At 43.2% G+C, this 18,464-nt stretch overlaps 1 protein-coding gene across 6 annotated transcripts in view; it reads right to left on the reverse strand.

Moving 5' to 3' along the window:
- The window catches only part of LOC110530908 (otoferlin), a 165,143-nt gene that overhangs the window by 26,131 nt on the left and 120,548 nt on the right, over positions 1-18,464 (reverse strand). For all 6 annotated transcript variants that reach the window (XM_090243387.1, XM_090243390.1, XM_036985434.2 and 3 more), the window contains exons 9-27: positions 16,586-16,717; positions 15,134-15,196; positions 14,817-14,901; positions 14,525-14,684; positions 14,176-14,362; positions 13,772-13,958; positions 13,283-13,506; positions 12,339-12,447; positions 12,009-12,213; positions 11,477-11,597; positions 11,028-11,128; positions 10,709-10,799; positions 10,485-10,601; positions 9,977-10,129; positions 9,282-9,474; positions 8,651-8,775; positions 8,428-8,562; positions 7,527-7,688; positions 6,860-6,931 (exon numbers count right to left, since the gene is read on the reverse strand). In XM_090243387.1, the coding sequence (XP_090099513.1) occupies positions 6,860-6,931; positions 7,527-7,688; positions 8,428-8,562; positions 8,651-8,775; positions 9,282-9,474; positions 9,977-10,129; positions 10,485-10,601; positions 10,709-10,799; positions 11,028-11,128; positions 11,477-11,597; positions 12,009-12,213; positions 12,339-12,447; positions 13,283-13,506; positions 13,772-13,958; positions 14,176-14,362; positions 14,525-14,684; positions 14,817-14,901; positions 15,134-15,196; positions 16,586-16,717 (2,622 nt within the window). The remainder of the gene's footprint in view (positions 1-6,859; positions 6,932-7,526; positions 7,689-8,427; positions 8,563-8,650; positions 8,776-9,281; positions 9,475-9,976; positions 10,130-10,484; positions 10,602-10,708; positions 10,800-11,027; positions 11,129-11,476; positions 11,598-12,008; positions 12,214-12,338; positions 12,448-13,282; positions 13,507-13,771; positions 13,959-14,175; positions 14,363-14,524; positions 14,685-14,816; positions 14,902-15,133; positions 15,197-16,585; positions 16,718-18,464) is intronic.

An 18,464-nucleotide genomic window follows, 5' to 3' on the forward strand; every position in this document is an offset into this window, starting at 1 on the left:
GTTTTGATTCATTGTCTTGTTGGAAGACAAATCTCCGTCCCAGTCTCAGGTCTTTTGCAGACTCCATCAGGTTTTCTTCCAGAATGGTCCTGTATTTGGCTCCATCCATCTTCCCATCAATTTTAACCATCTTCCCTGTCCCTGCTGAAGAAAATCAGGCCCAAACCATGATGCTGCCACCACCATGTTTGACAGTGGGGATGTTGTGTTCAGGGTGATGAGCTGTGTTGCTTTTACGCCAAACATAACGTTTTGCATTGTTGCCAAAAAGTTCAATTTTGGTTTCATCTGACCAGAGCACCTTCTTCCACATGTTTGGTGTGTCTCCCAGGTGGCTTGTGGCAAACTTTAAACGACACTTTTTATGGATATCTTTAAGAAATGGCTTTCTTCTTGCCACTCTTCCATAAAGGCCAGATTTGTGCAATATACGACTGATTGTTGTCCTATGGACAGAGTCTCCCACCTCAGCTGTAGATCTCTGCAGTTCATCCAGAGTGATCATGGGCCTCTTGGCTGCATCTCTGATCAGTCTTCTCCTTGTATGAGCTGAAAGTTTAGAGGGACGGCCAGGTCCTGGTAGATTTGCAGTGGTCTGATACTCCTTCCATTTCAATATTATCGCTTGCACAGTGCTCCTTGGGATGTTTAAAGCTTGGGAAATCTTTTTGTATCCAAATCCGGCTTTAAACTTCTTCACAACAGTATCTCGGACCTGCCTGGTGTGTTCCTTGTTCTTCATGATGCTCTCTGCGCTTTTAACGGACCTCTGAGACTATCACAGTGCAGGTGCATTTATACGGAGACTTGATTACACACAGGTGGATTGTATTTATCATCATTAGTCATTTAGGTCAACATTGGATCATTCAGAGATCCTCACTGAACTTCTGGAGAGAGTTTGCTGCACTTTCGCAAGGCACTGTAAGGTATTCCACACACTATGCAACATACAGTGCCTTGCGAAAGTATTCGGCCCCCTTGATCTTTGCGACCTTTTGCCACATTTCAGGCTCCAAACATAAAGATATAAAACTGTATTTTTTTGTGAAGAATCAACAACAAGTGGAACACAATCATGAAGTGGAACGACATTTATTGGATATTTCAAACTTTTTTTACATTTCAAAAACTGAAAAATTGGGCGTGCAAAATTATTCAGCCCCTTTACTTTCAGTGCAACAAACTCTCTCCAGAAGTTCAGTGAGGATCTCTGAATGATCCAATGTTGACCTAAATGACTAATGATGATAAATACAATCCACCTGTGTGTAATCAAGTCTCCGTATAAATGCACCTGCACTGTGATAGTCTCAGAGGTCCGTTAAAAGCGCAGAGAGCATCATGAAGAACAAGGAACACACCAGGCAGGTCCGAGATACTGTTGTGAAGAAGTTTAAAGCCGGATTTGGATACAAAAAGATTTCCCAAGCTTTAAACATCCCAAGGAGCACTGTGCAAGCGATAATATTGACATGGAAGGAGTATCAGACCACTGCAAATCTACCAAGACCTGGCCGTCCCTCTAAATTTTTTTTTTTTTTTTACCTTTATTTAACTAGGCAAGTCAGTTAAGAACAAATTCTTATTTTCAATGACGGCCTAGGAACAGTGGGTTAACTGCCTTGTTCAGGGGCAGAACGACAGATTTGTACCTTGTCAGCTCAGGGGTTTGAACTTGCAACCTTCCAGTTACTAGTCCAATGCTCTAACCACTAGGCTACCCTGCCATCCTCTTTATGGAAGAGTGGCAAGAAGAAAGCAATTTCTTAAAGATATCCATAAAAAGTGTTGTTTAAAGTTTGCCACAAGCCACCTGGGAGACACACCAAACATGTGGAAGAAGGTGCTCTGGTCAGATGAAACCAAAATTGAACTTTTTGGCAACAATGCAAAACGTTATGTTTGGCGTAAAAGCAACACAGCTGAACACACCATCCCCACTGTCAAACATGGTGGTGGCAGCATCATGGTTTGGGCCTGCTTTTCTTCAGGAGTGACAGGGAAGATGGTTAAAATTGATGGGAAGATGGATGGAGCCAAATACAGGACCATTCTGGAAGAAAACCTGATGGAGTCTGCAAAAGACCTGAGACTGAGACGGAGATTTGTCTTCCAACAAGACAATGATCCAAAACATAAAGCAAAATCTACAATGGAATGGTTCAAAAATAAACATATCCAGGTGTTAGAATGGCCAAGTCAAAGTCCAGACCTAAATCCAATCGAGAATATGTGGAAAGAACTGAAAACTGCTGTTCACAAATGCTCTCCATCCAACCTCACTGAGCTCGAGCTGTTTTGCAAGGAGGAATGGGAAAAAATGTCAGTCTCTCGATGTGCAAAACTGATAGAGACATACCCCAAGCGACTTACAGCTGTAATCACAGCAAAAGGTGGCGCTACAAATTATTAACTTAAGGGGGCCAAATAATTTTGCACGCCCAATTTTTCAGTTTTTGATTTGTTAAAAAAGTTTGAAATATCCAATAAATGTCGTTCCACTTCATGATTGTGTCCCACTTGTTGTTGATTCTTCACAAAAAAATACAGTTTTATATCTTTATGTTTGAAGCCTGAAATGTGGCAAAAGGTCGCAAAGTTCAAGGGGGCCGAATACTTTCGCAAGGCACTGTATATTAAATTATTGATGAAACTGATTTTAAGGGTAATTCATGTTATTGTCAGATAAAATACTGTGGATCCCTGAAGGAAAAAGCTTATTAGTGTTGGAAGTATTTGATATATTTAGCATTAATTTTGGCTTTGTTTGACTATTAGGAGGTTTTTATTTAAATAGTATTAAATTTGACAGGAATATATGACATCTGTGATGATTTAGGATTTTTGTAAGGATTAAGATAGATTGATTAAGGAAATGTAAGGACTTTAGAGATTGCCACTCATAGACATGTTTTTTCTAAAATCAATGATTTTAGATAAAGTCAAACAGTGAGACGCGTAGTGGTATTTGAGAGATAGGAGAGAAAGGGGTTACTGTTTAAATCGGTAAATATATATTTAAGAACATATATAAATAGCACAGATACTTCTTAAGCTAGATAAGCCACTTGACAGAGAATAGATACAGGATTGAGATGAATGGATGCCCAAGGGAGAATTGGACATACATGATAATGTCAGAATATAAGGATAATTTACTAATCCTACCTAAGTCATTATTTAGGGTAGATAAGGTTGTTACCTGGGCAGAGCCAGGTATCACAAGGGGGATGGGTAAGTTAGTGGCCTATTGGATAATAAACTAATACTAATAAAAACAATTTTTAGCTAACACATAGGCATAGAAGTTAAAGATATAATCAGATAAAACATATGAGAAACTGTTTGTTAACCAAGCCTGTATGTCCAGGATTTTCTGCATTACAGGTGAATTACAGGTGAAGCCACTCAATGCAGTCCCTGAGGCCTGTTGGGGGAGCCATACCAAGCACTGCTGGTGACTGCCTTCGAGGTGAGGATAGCCGAAGGAGCTCCCGGGGTGCGTATCACACATTGTGGGAGGGTAGGACACACTGACACTGTCGAACAATCACAGAGGTACGAGAGGAACTGCAAATCTTTTAGAGTGCGGGGGTCAAACTCCTACTGAAGACTTCCCTTAATACCCGACTTTTCCCCAGCTGTGAGCGTTCATAGAAGTGAAGGTGTGTCTTGGCCTCTTGCTGGTGATATGTTTTTTGGGAAAAGGGTGGGGCTTCATCGGAGGGCTGTTCGTCTGAGCTGTCTTATAGTGGGTGCCATATTCTTGATACAGCACGTTCCACCTGAGTATGCGGAGAGTGGTAATTTGACCCATGGTTTAGACGATGAGGATTTTGTTCCAAAACAAGCATAAGAGATCCCTAGATCTGGGTAGACAGGAAGTTAGCGTAGAGGTTGGGAAGGATCTCTCAATTGAGTTTATGCAGACCAAATGGGGTCTCTAACTACATGGCAGTCTAGGACTCTGAGCCATTATGGTATATATCGGTGCAGGTCCCCATATTGATCGTGGACACAGGTCATAGCTCATACGGAGAGAGAGGGCTATATGAATCCACTCACCCAGTATGGAAGGAGGTGGAGTATAGTAAAGGTGAGAGTTTTGACTGTAATCCAGAGAGAGGGATGTATTGCATAAAGATACGCCTTACCCTTTAAACAGTAATGAAGGAGGATCTAGGGTTGTGGTATGTTGGATATGACCAGTTTTCGGTCGAAACCCTAGTACGGTTCCGGGTAGAGGAGGTTAGGCCAGTATGGTAAAGCTGTTCACGAAAGCAGGAATGCCAGATAATGATAGTTGCATTGATTTGCACTATTTATATCCACAGGTTCCTCCCTTTACAGTGACCGGAAGAGATTATTACCGTTTGGCCCTGTACAGTACTCCTGGGAAATATGTAGGGGAAGGTAGTACCTGCAATTGGACAGAGAATATTACCACTGACGAGACCATGTCTAATTTGATAGGCGGTTTGAACCCTGGGGATTTCAATAACGTAAAGTGGGTCAGGGCTGACATCTGGAGGTTGTGTGGGGGAATGATGTCAGGGTGAGGTTTTACCGGCATTTGGACAGGATTATGCTCCCTTGTACATTTGGGAATGCCTTTCATACTCATTCAACACCGAGACATGAAGTTAGCCAAACGGGAGAAAAGAGGTACTCCATCTGGGTCTTTTGATGACAACGTATACATTGATAACATTGGGGTTCCACGGGGGGTGCCAGATGAGTTCAAAGCAAGAAATCAGACCCTAGCAGGATTAGAGTTAAGCATTTCCATTTCCTTTTTACATTTTACATCCCAAATAACACAGCTCCGGACGAATCAGTGACCGAAGCCTCAGCTGGTTTGCCCTGGCTCACGGTTTGGCAGAAAACTCTGGGGTGGATACTTATCTGACTAATTGGTTTGATAGTACGTTTGGAAAATGGAAAAATATTATGATCACTGTGTTATGGGCTACATGCACCTTTGTGACTGTTTTACTTTTATGGGGCTGTTGTCTAATTCCCTGTGTACGAGGCCTTATTTCCAGGACTCTGGAGAAATCGATGACAATAGATGGTGAGGTACCAGCCGATTCCAGGTTCTAACCCGTGGAGTGCTGAATGGATGTCTACAGAACAAGTAGATGAATCTGGATCCTTCATTTGCGGGGAACTTATGTTTGATGAGACCATTTTTGATATTTAGGGAGGTTAGGTTGTATCTTGTTTCAATATTAGACTGTTGTTTTATGAAGATTGTAACGAAAATCCTGATAAGAAGAGTTATGATTCTGATGTAGGCCTAAGAAACAGTCATTGCGAATGCAAGTAGTGGGTTATGTTTAGGTGATGTTTTGATAACAAGAAATATTTCTAATAAAAATAGAAATAGGCTTTTTAATATTACAATATAACTACATGTGTGGTTGGATGTATAATATTTAATCAAAGGGTGGATATGTTAAGGGAATTTTTATCAATGATGACTAATTATGTATACATTTCAATCAGGACTGACTAATCAGAATACTATTATGTTACTGTATATGTACTAATCAGAATACTATTATGTTACTGTATATGTATGAATTTTCTTTTTAATCCTAGTACTGAATATAATGTGTGTAAATATAATCAAGAATTAGAACAATGACTGTCTGTACCATGGTAGAAATGAATGAACTTATAGCCAGTCTGGCTAGAAGGCTTATCTACACAAGCTGACCTTGGCTAGGTCATATATTATCTTAATAGGGAGAGACATGTGAGAACCATACAGCCATTGTACTAGAGCGGAGATGACACGGGCTAGTACTGAAACTAATGACGTCATTTTCAGTTTATAACCTGTGGTAAAATGTGTAATGGGCAGTACTCTCGTGAATAAACGCTGCTGGTTGACTTTAAGACTGGGCTCTGTCCATTTTATACAAATAAGGGTCATACAAATTCTTATGAATTGATAGAGTGTTTGATTTTAATTGGGTATTAAAACAGAGGAATTTAATTCCACCAACAGTAATTGAAACCAACCATGGAAGTATGTTATAAGGGATTTGGGGGTATCCCCTACCGGGACTCGAACCCGGGTCCAGTGACTATCAAGCCTGTCAAGCCAACACCTTAACCATTATACTGTTATCTCCCCTTAAACTGCCCCTAATTGACCCTTTTTTAGATACGGTACATCTTTCAAGTCCATTAGAGAGGACCAGCAGCAAACCAAGTGGATAATGCTGGAAATACCGGGTTAAAAAAAAATCAACAAATAATACAAACAAAACAGCTGTCACTAAGTATTAAAAAAAACAGAAGAACATATACAAATTATACATGTAGAAATGTACAAATTGATATACAACACAGTCAGCATCAGTATTCCGAGATAAAAGTGACCCAACTGAAGCTGTTGAAACTTAGTTTTTGGACTTAGGACTTAGTTTGTCTGAAGTTTTTAGTTTGGCTTCCTAGTTTGGCCTGGATTCTCTTCCTAGTTTTGCAGAGGTACAGACGTTAGAGAGAATCGTTACAGAGCAAGACACTGAATAGAGATGAATGGGGCAGAAAAGGAGAAAAGCACCTTTATAGAATAAAACATAGCAGAAGACGGAGGAGGCTGGTGGGATGAGCTATAGGACAGGCTCGTTGTCATGGCTAGAATGGAATAAATGGAATTGAGTCAAACATGTGGTTTCTATATAATTCATGAGTTTGATACGTTTCATTTATTCCATTCCAGCTGTTACAATGAGCCTGTCCTCCTATATCTCCTCCCACCAGCTTCCATTGGCAGAAGAACACTTGGAGTGAGAACCAGAGAGTGACCATAGAGGGATGGGCAGAAGAGTGAAAAGAGCACCTTAATCTGAGGAACTGCAAAGTCATGGACAGCAATCAGAGCCCTCCTGATCTCCTCATGGTCATAGGGAATCTGCAGAGCAGGGGCAGGATACCGGAGTATGTAGGTTGGAGGGCACAATGTAGGGGGTCGTAGGGCGAGGTTCAGTGAAGGACAGAGGGAGAAAAGAGGAGGAAGGAGGGTCAAGGGACCACAGGGTGGACGTGGGATTAGGAGACGGTGGGAGTAGGGGAGAAGAGGCATAGAGGAAGAAGGAGAGGAGGACACATAAATGTGGGAGAACAGACAATTAGATAAAATGGAAATGGATAACAGGCAGATGAAGAAAAGGAAAGACAGAGAGAAAGAGACCTTTCTTTTCTAGATTTGCTGAAGAGTTAGCTAGTGACCGTGTTCCATGCATAAGGGTGTGCACAACTGTTCAGTAGTTGCATATTCCACGCATTTAGTAAATCGGTAGAAGATCATTCTCTGCGTGATTCATTTGTCCAATAACTTCTTGCTTGTACGTCGGGTGTGTATTTTTAAACTCTTTTCATGCTTGTCGCTGGCATGCTCTCAGTGTGTCCTTGTTATGTGTTAGTTTCCTAGTGTGTGTGTGTGTGTGTGTGTGTGTGTGTGTGTGTGTGCACATGTGTCTATGTGCGTGCATGTGTGATCAGTTTACCTGTAGCAGCTCGAAGGCAGCCAGTAGGTCACCGGCGGTAGAGTTACCACGGTAGATCTGGTAGTACTCTAGCTGAGGGGGGAACCTCGGGGGTCCGTAGTGCTCGTCACACATCTTAGTGATGGGCTTAGCAAACGTACGACCAATGAACTCTGCCTTGCCCTGGATGCAACCAACGGTAGAAAGAAAAACAAAGTTTGAAACTTTTCTGGGGTGTACTTCCTGTCATGTCCACTGGGGGTCAGTGTAAGCACAGAGGTAATGCTGAAAACAGTGTAAAAAGCGGGGACTATTCAGAGAAGATGCGACTGTAAGACTAACAAAATACTTAAAAGAAGTCCTACTAGGGGCCATACCCCTATGGGTTCCATCAGTTTATGAGACGCATGCATGACTATTAGAGTAAACACTTTAACCAAACTAATCAACTACTGTTTCAGCTGTCAAACACAACCGTGTCTACAACTACTAACTTCAACCACTACCGGAGGAATGCAAGAGGACCATGCTTATGGCTACGTCATGGACAGATGGTAAACCTAGTTTGGGAAGGGCTTTTTAAAATAGCCTGTCCTGCCTCTTGTATGACTCCGCTAACTAGCTACATTGCTACGCAAACAGAAGCCCAAAGCAGGAGAGGCGCTACTTCAAGCGTTCACACTCTACTTAGCCCCAACAGCATCCACCACATGAGGAGGTACAGGAGGAACATGGTAAATGAAGACAAGAACAGATACACAGTCAGGACATATGGACAAACACCGTGTTGGGATCACAGATCTCACAGTACTTTGAATCCTTGTATCCTTTGAATCCCACAAAACAATTGCTTCTCTATGGGTATAGATAGACCTCTACCACAAGGATAGGTCCCCCCTCTCCCTTATCTCTAGGGTCGTACCACAGTGTCCTGGTCGTAGACCTCTACCACAATGATAGGTGGGTCGTCTCGTAGCTCGCTGGCCTCCCCGAACAGCTCAACATCATCAAACACCAGCAGCTGATCCCACGTAGGGCACAGAGTCTCACTCAGGACCTAGAAACACACAAATAAAAGTTTTAAAGAACTCACACCAGCACACACACACACATACGCACACAGTCACGCACACCCTCTCTCTTACCTCAGTGACCTGGCTGTGTGTGGAGAAGAAGACCCTGGCGAAGGGGTCTGACAGGCCACTGCTGTCTGCAGCAAACAGACTCCTGGCCTGGTACATGTGAGCCCTCAGCTGGAATACCTGCTTCACTGCAGCCCAGAGAGAGTACACAGAGATGAGACAACACTCAGATACACAGGAGAGCAGAGAGAGGACACAGAGATGAGACACCACTCAGATACACAGGAGAGCAGAGAGATGACACAGAGATGAGACAACGCTCACATACACAGGAGAGCAGAGAGAGGACACAGAGATGAGACAACACTCAGATACACAGGAGAGCAGAGATGACACAGAGATGAGACAACACTCAGATACACAGGAGAGCAGAGAGAGGACACAGAGATGAGACAACACTCACATACACAGTTGTGAGCCACCAACACTTGAGTACGTACTTCAATAAATGGGTAGAGGGAATGTGTAACTATAAAACTTGGCTTTTAAAGCAACTACCCACTGGACACGTCAATTCAACGTCTATTCCACATTGGTTCAATGTTGATTCAACCAGTGTGTGCCCAGTGGGTACTTACCTACTTTAGCTACAGTATACAGTGCTGTAGGGGTCACAGATTGTAGACAGACGTACTGTTATAAACCAGACTGATAGGGGGTAAAGACTGCAGACATGAGCCTGTCCTGGGAGCCTTGTTCTCTTCAAAGCCGTTGGGCAGGCCAGACAGGAAGTCCTTCCTCTGTTTGTTGAGGCCCAGCCACAGGTACATCTCCATCTTAGCCTGCACTGTCCACCCGGCTGGACCAAACCCCTTCTTACCAGGCAGCTGGGGACACAAACGTTACAGCGACGTTACAGGGACATTTTTGTAACTTTCATCAGCTATAGTAACATTTTCATCTTAGCTTGGGTGCTAGAGACGCAACGTCACAGACATACAAGAGCAAACGCTAACGTAAATGGACTTTCATCAGCTCATTGTTTTATCACAGGTTTTGCACTCATCACTTCATTCTCTACCAGAAAGTAGGCTGGCCCTCTCTGACACTGCATTCTGTACATTTATAAATCCCTTTTTGCAAAAGTTTGTACCTAACTTACATAAATATTCTTCGCAATACCCTACAGTTGGACGCGTTGGTGCCTTTCTGGCAATCCGCATTGTCGTTAGAGGAACGCTTTACTGAGGGATGTGTTTTTTTTTTTTCCCGAGTGTGTTTGTGGTACTTTTATTTGTGTGTTTCCAATGCTCCTGCCTTGATTGTGTCATGCAGGCATCCCTGGAAGAAGAAGCAGAGGGTGGAGAGAACCAAAGAAGCTTCACGTACCCTGAGGAAGACAGCTTTGACCTTGCCACAGTCCTTGCCTGTCTCCTCGTCTACGATGGAGTAGAGGATATCTTTGGAGGGGATGCGGGCGTAGGCGATACGCTTGTTGCTACTCATCATCCATACAAACACGTCTGGGATACTATGCTGGGGCTGGAGGGCACAGGGGATACAGGTTCAAAGTGTTATTGACACCCACAGAGTGGTCAATACAGGCTGAAGTTCCTGGGCGTAACATAGATGACATTGATATCCACAAGGACGCACACTATTTCAACAGTGAAGGGCATTTCATGAGTGTACAGTTTATTAGTTCACAGTGGTGCTCTTAACTGTACAAAGCGATTGGTTATTATTATGCTAGTGTTTTATTTAAGGGAGAGTTAGGATCCACTGGCGGGAGGTTGCTGAATGTTTTTCTGAGGTTGCCTGTGCTCTCTCTATCAATTGCTCTGTCGATGCACCTGGAATGTGTTATAAATAAAGTTGAGTGTAACAGAATCTGTACCTCGTCGGCAAGGAAACGTAGCCTGTGCAGGAAGTTCTGAACCATCTTCAGTTTGTCTCTCACTGTGTTCCTCTTCACCTGGGAGCGAATCAGCTTGGCCTGCTGGCCCATGCTCTCCTATAGAGAAGGACATGACATTATACACATTCCCACCCTCTGCTGCATAAGGATAGATCCATAACCATAGCAACTCTATCCATCACTCTCTCAGAGCAGCGCTGTACCATCTCTCTCATGCAGGACTTGAGTCTCTCTTTGTCCAGTTTGGTTCTGCCTGCCTGGTTCTGGTCCTTGTTGGCCAAAGTGACGAAACGACTGAAAGTAAAGACACAGAGACACTTAAAGAAGATACTTTGCATAATAGGATCAAATCAAAATCAAATCAAATGCTATTTGTCAAATACTTACTAAACAACAGGTGTAGACTAACAGTGAAAGGCTTACTTGCAGGTCATTTTTCCAACAATGGAGAGTTAAAGGTAAAAAAAATAAACAAGTAATTATGAATTGATTATGGTTGTCGTAGCAGTAATGTTATCTCACTTGCAGCCAGTACTGAGTTCCTCCAGCACCCCTCTGAGTCTGCGCTCTGGATAGGCTGTCTCTGTCTTGATGATCTCCTGCACATCATTCAGACCCTCCTCCTGTCAGACACAACACACAAACAAGGGCATCAGATACAATATACTCTTAGAAAAAAAAGGTGCCATCGAGAACTTTAAAGGGTTCCTCGGCTGTTCCCATAGGAAAACACTTTGAAGAACCCTTTTGGGTTCCATGTAGAACCCTCTGTGGAAAGGGTTCTACAAAAGGGTTCTATGTGGAACCAAAAAGGGTTCTCCCTGGAACCAAAAAAGGGTTCTCCTATGGGGACAGCCAAAGAACCATTTTTGGAACCCCTTTTTCTAAGAATGTAATACCTTGAGTTATTTGGGATTAATTAACATATTATCCTGCACAATGGTGCACATTCAACATGAGTGATTACTGACCAGTTTGTCAGCGATCTTGTCCATGATGTTGGAGTTGTAAAGTCTTCTCCTTTGGTCCTGCCACCAGCTCTTGATGTAGATACACGGCTTCTTCTCAAAGTAGGGCAGGTGGAAGTAGTTCCTAAAGTTTGGCACAAATCAAATTAAACAACCTTTTCTAGGCTGTGCAGAACATATGTGATCCTATCAACTCTCATCTGACAGGAGAGAGGAAGAGAGTTGACATTATCAGAGTGCCTCAGAGAATGAGATCAATGGAAACTGATTTCTTTCATATCTCTCTTTTTTTCATGTTGTACCGTGCACCATGTTATTTTTTTTTATCTCCATTATCTTATGTTAGAGTATTTTGGTATACATACTGTATCTTATTCTATGAATAAAGAAGACCAAGTGGTACACTGACTTTTTTGAGTTGTGACACCCCATTATCAAAACAATATTTCTAAGCAGAACTAAGGCTTTAGGGGTGACCCAGGAGGAACTAACGGAACATGACCAAACCACCACTGATGACCCCTGCCCCTCTGACCTGTCTGTTATGACAGGTTTCATGGGTGGGGAGGAGGACACAGACACCAGGTCCCCATCATCATCTGCCTCGTCCTCACTGGAGTTCTGCTGGATCAGCTCTGACTCCTCCTCATCACTTTCTCCTCCTCCTCCTCCTCCCTCTTTCTTCTTCTTCTTAGCTGCCGAGGGCTTGCTCACTCCATCTATCTGGTTGCCGTAGTTGCCTGGGAGAAGGAAATGGGGAAAATAAAGTAGTAGAATTTTATGGTTGTGTTATTGTTTGTGTTATTTACATGCCAAACATACAAATCATTGAGTACTCTCTTTTTAGACAAAGTGTAGTACTTACCTATTGTGACCTCGAAGCTGATTGGCTTATCGCCGATCTTCCTGTCGATCATGGTGGCCTCCAGGAAGGAACCAAACAGGAAGAATTCCTCTATTTTCCCTGTAACACTCTGAACGACAGAATGAAGAAGACAAAGTAAACAACCGAATACAAATGAAAGGTAGAACCAACCCCCATTTGACCTTAAACTCACACACACACCACCCAGTATGCTAAATAAACAAATACAGTCTCAGTTACCGACACCCAGGTTTCTCTTTTTAATCAAACAATGTATTGTTTAGTACTGATTGAGATGTTGAGCACGTTAGGGTTTGCCTCGTTAATCTCTCTCCCTCTCTCCCTCCCTCTCCTCTAGGCTAAGGGGTGGTAGCTACACCTGCACCTGGCATATAGTCAAACTGATATGAACAACTTACTGCACCCAAGGGAGACATTAGGGAGGCATTAGCTAAACAAAGAGACAGCTAGGGGACAGTTGGGAAAGCTAATGTTTAGCCTGGGGTAACACTGCTTACTGATTTCCCTAACGGCCAGCTAACAACTTTAACAGCAATATAATGTCATTGCAATGCAGTATAACAACAGAATGGAGACATCTAACCACTGACTGTTTACGGCGAGGTCAGGAAGTCATAGGCAGGGTCAAAGGGCAAAGCTGAAGACGTGTAGGGTTTTATGTATCTTAACTGAAAAGATTTGGGGATACTCAATAGTTCGGCAGTTTCTCCCAATAGTCCTATGCCTCATAATCAGAATTAATGGCGATGAGAAAGGTCATGTAAGGTAAATATAATGGAAAGTTTGAACATAGTACTGCAGTGTGAGGTGTGAGTCAATGACAGCCAGCCAATGTACACTCCCCTTTGAAAGGAAAAGCCAATGGAACTTACCTCAGACATACATGGCAACCAATGAATAGTCACCACCCAATCAGCACTCACCTCTGAGATGTCAGAGACAGGCTCCACCTGCACCTCGGTGGAGCTTACAATCTCAGTGGAGGTGGTGTCCAGGATCTCCACGGCAACGGAGATGAGGAGGCGGGCCCTGAAGGACACGCCTTCCCCCAGCCCCTCATTCAAGTCCTGGTGCTCATCCATCAGAGTGTACTGCCGGGTGGAGCCATACATGTTGACCCAGGCTGGGCCCATGGTGGGCAGGAACCCTGGGGGAGGAGAGGAGGGATGGAGGATGACAGGACAATTCAACAAAGAACAGGGTCCTGAGAAAGGCTATTGCCTGTGTGGTGTCGGGCAGGAGCAGCAAACTATTGCTGACTTTCTTTAATCATTTGGGTCAAAGCCCTCTAATGACTTGGTAAAAACGACTGACTACCAAAATGACTAATGTGCTACAATAAGATTGGATTGACCCAATGTCCTGGCAATATTCTACTTTTGAGCTATGGTTGGGGGCATATAGGACCTCACCTTTGTCACCATCATTGGCGATCTTTCGCAGGTCAATGAAGTGTGTTCCTATGGCGACGTCATTGACTTTGTCGGAGTCTCTTATCTGGACCTTCATGCGTTTGCAGAGCGGAGGAAACATCTCAGTGAAGACCACCTGCTCATTCCAGATCGGCTCATAACTACTCTTCTGGACTGACGTCTTCCCCTGGAGGAAATAACATCAACATACGCCTGGATTGACACCCGTTCAACTCTTACACTGACACTTCATATTATGCAAATGTATACTGTATTTATAATGGGAATGTGATCCATTATGTAAAGTAAAGATATAAAACAAACAGTTTCAATAAGACAGTTTCAGGTTCATGGTATGGAGAAGTCAGGACCTCCTGAGTAGTGGGTGGCTGTAGTGGACCTACTCTCTGTCCGGCGAAGAGCACTTGTACGTAGGGGTCCACCAGGTCTCTGTTCTCCCCTATGAAGGCCTTCTTAACGTTGGCCATGATGCTGGTGTTCATCTTGGGAAGGCCCTCAGCGCGGTAGATCTTCACGTAGAATCGTGCCCACTGTCTCTCCAAGGGAACACCCTCCGGAAGAAGGAGGTTCCTGACCAGAAACGAAAGGTTGAAAAACAGTTGTACGCCTGATTTTGTCTCAACGTAACCCCTTGTTAACATTCTCCAGACTTTTTTATTTAACCCCTGACCCCCCTAAACATTGTATAACCCTTCTACAACATTATATTGCCAGAATAAAACATTCTCTTACCCTTCTATGTCGTCTTCATCTGTCTCGTTGGCCTTGTGGGGAGTCTTGATGTTGTCCCCCTTCCCCACCACGGCGATGTCACACTTGATGTAACCTTTGCAGCCGGCCGTGATGTCATCAGGGTCAGACAGTGTGGCCCACTTGTGGTAGAATTGATGCTCTGTGACAGACAAGTATCAATCCAAAAATCAATCATTCTTTCAACCACTTACAGGAATTAAAATAATTCTAAATATGACCACGGCAACCATCAACATCACCCATGTGCCAGTCACAGGACCTTACCACTTACCAGGCTGGGAGTAGACTGTGCCAACATCCAGCTTGAAAGTTCCAACTAAGGTGCCACTCCGCAGCAGGTTCTTAGAGTGGATCACCTGGTGAGAGAGAGGAGAGGAGAGGAGAGGAGAGGAGAGGAGAGGAGAGGAGAGGAGAGGAGAGGAGAGGAGAGTAGAGGAGAGGAGAGGAGAGGAGAGGAGAGAGAGAGAGAGAAAGGGTAAGGAGTAAGAGTGTGTGGGAGAAGGATAAAATGTTGATTTCAAGCTCAAAGGCTGTTACTATAAAGAGAACGATTGAACGTCTGTGTGTGTGTGTAGAAGAGCCACTTACTGAGAGCTTCAGGATCTTGTCAAACATGACATCTGGTGGGACGTGGAAGTCAAAGACAAAATACTGTGGGGAGAAGAGAGGCATAATGTGATGTGACAGATACAGTAGCCTCACTTTCTGTCAAATGACTCATGTATTGTATGATCATTCCATTGAGTTTAGTAGATTCAAAGGTTGAATTGAATGAATCGACCCCTGAAGGATTCATTGGTCGTGCCACACAACACGTTTCTACATGCCTGATAGGGCTGGGGAAATTGCCAGGGACCTCACGGTACGATATTATAAAAGCAAATCAAATTGTATTGGTTGCGTACGCATATTTAGCAGGTGTTAATGTGTTTGTGTAGTGAGAGAGAAAAAGAAACCCGCACACTGCTCTTGCTAGTATCACTGCTCTTTAATAAGCTTTACGTATCGGCCTCAAGGCCTTCGTTTCTTCTTTTTTTGTCAACTGTTACCATGCACCTGCAAAAAAGGTAGCTCAGATGTCGGAGTGTATTTTGAATCATGAATTGCGGGTGTAGTGAAATGCTAGTTTTCCAAGCTCCAACAGTGCAGTAATATCAAACAATACACACAAATCTAAAAGTAAAAGAATGGAATTAAGAAATATTAGTATGAGCAGCGTTGGAGTCCGGAGTAGGAATATATTTACTGTATATGTGGTGTATAGACATTGTGGACAGTATGTGGATACTTATGTGCCGATATGATATGTATTGCGATTCTCATGATTCTCACGATTCTATATGTATTGCGGTTCGATACAGTGATTTCAATGCAATTCGATGATCCATAAATAATGTCTGGTGCAGAGGGACAAGAGAGAGCCATGGAGAAAATGAGTTTTGATTAGCCATGGAAATAAAATTGCTGAAAATACATTCCCTATTTAGAAAGAAGATGGAGAACAGGCTATGAAGGAAAAAAAATTAAAATAATAATATTGCGATATTGCCAAAACAATACGACATGATATATCGTCCAAAATAATACCCCGATTTGTAACTGTATTGTCCCCCCCCCACCCCCCCCATCACTAATGCTTGAGTTGAATAACTAACAGAATACAACCAACAATGATCAAATGAACATTCTTTCAGCATTGGCTGAATCCATTCACGTCCGGGTGAATTGAATCGAATACAAGGGGAATTATTACAGACTAATGTCTAGCAGGATCAGGACACCAACTGAATAATGCTTTGACGTTTTGCTCAGCCTCCCTCTCGTGAAAGAAGAGTGTAATGTGCATAGCTCAAGGCAGAAAGGATTCCTGTTGAGCCCAGAGCAGAGGCTTTGATCTGAACACAGCCAGGCTGGTGCTGGAGCCTCTGAACTGAAACTGGCTTCTCTTTCCACTTTTTCTACTCAATTATACACAATGTAGAAGAGAGAGGGGAGGGGAGGGGAGGGGAGGGAGAGCGGGAGAGAGAGAGATGCACTTACCTCATTGTAGTAGGGGCAGTTAGTGGACTCCTTCATGGAGGTGTACTTCTTGTCGTCCCCAATCTCCACACAGACCACAGGGTCCATGTTAAGGCCAACCAGCTGCCTGGCCTCAACGACTGTGATGCTAATCTAATGGGACATATTAGCATTAGGGTTGCAAAGTAACAGAACATTTTCTGGAAAACCCAGGTTTTCCGGAAATCCAGCTGGAGGATTATCGCAATCGGGAGGGAATAAGCATGGAGGGAATCATTTAATTCCAAAACATTCCACCCAAATGTGAATGAAAGTACCATAATATGGTACGGGTACGGCGTGAAACAAACAAGATGACAACTCAGACTGGAGGTTTAGACTACAGAGGCAACTTCTGTCCCTCAGGGTTAATTATCCCTGCTGTGAACATCTCAGTCGATGTGCGGTGTTGTGGTTCCTGGTCACAGAGACTGGTACATTACTGTATCTAGGTCAGTTTGCTGTTGTTAGCAGGGGAGTTTATGCAGTTTGCAGTTAGGCTACGTTAATGAGCTGTTAGATTCTGTTCTTCCCACCCAGCCTTCACACTATCCTCTTATTGTATCCTTACTGGAGCTTTTTTTCTTTCCTCTCTAATAAACCTCATTCCTCCATCCTTCCTTCTCTCCTCTCTTCTGGCGAAAAATGTGTTCACTATGACCTTACCCTTCACCAATTCTACTGTGAGACCTGAGTCCAAGCCGACAACCTGTACACAGCATCCAGTCGTAGCTATTAACTGCCTTTTCTCTCATGTCTTTTCTCTCAGGAGTGCGACATGGGTCCATGTGGAGGGAGCATGGAGAGACTTTTCTCATGCTGCTGGTGTACTGGTGGGAAAATGGGCAAGACATAATGGGCTGTAAAGGACAGTGGCGGCCCAGGTGAGAGACGTTATCAAGGGCCATCCACTTTGAAACGAACTGACGAACTGAAACACTATCTGAAACAGAACATGAAGAAATTGCAGAAGAAGATTGCCAGGAAGGAAGGGGGTGGTCAACTGTGCCTGTAAATTGATTTAGGGTTGCCCTAAACTGTTTATTTGGGGTATCATGTTTATTTTGGAGGTCTACACACTAGGAAGCTTATTGTGATTTAGATTGAAATGCATTGAGCCACCGATCTGTCATTAACAAACCACTAAGTTGAGGGTCTTGCATTTGCGTGATAGACTCAAAGTGAAGCACGAAGGACTGTCATTCTAAATTTGGGTTGTATCGCTATTATGGGGACGGTGATAGTAGGGGTTTCGATTTACCATGTTATCATAATTCTAATGTTAAAGTGCATCAATACATATGGCTTTCTGGATAATACAGTACAATTGACATGAGCATGTTTAAGTATGTTTATAACTATATACAGTGCCTTGCGAAAGTATTCGGCCCCCTTGAACTTTGCGATCTTTTGCCACATTTCAGGCTTCAAACATAAAGATATAAAACTGTATTTTTTTGTGAAGAATCAACAACAAGTGGGACACAATCATGAAGTGGAACGACATTTATTGGATATTTCAAACTTTTTTAACAAATCAAAAACTGAAAAATTGGGCGTGCAAAATTATTCAGTCCCCTTAAGTTAATACTTTGTAGCGCCACCTTTTGCTGCAATTACAGCTGTAAGTCGCTTGGGGTATGTCTCTACCAGTTTTGCACATCGAGAGACTGACATTTTTTCCCATTCCTCCTTGCAAAACAGCTCGAGCTCAGTGAGGTTGGATGGAGAGCATTTGTGAACAGCAGTTTTCAGTTCTTTCCACAGATTCTCGATTGGATTCAGGTCTGGACTTTGACTTGGCCATTCTAACACCTGGATATGTTTATTTTTGAACCATTCCATTGTAGATTTTGCTTTA

The sequence above is a fragment of the Oncorhynchus mykiss genome, chromosome 8 (genome assembly GCF_057628025.1).
Source record: "Oncorhynchus mykiss isolate SJ-2025 chromosome 8, ASM5762802v1, whole genome shotgun sequence".
Lineage (NCBI taxonomy): Eukaryota > Metazoa > Chordata > Actinopteri > Salmoniformes > Salmonidae > Oncorhynchus > Oncorhynchus mykiss.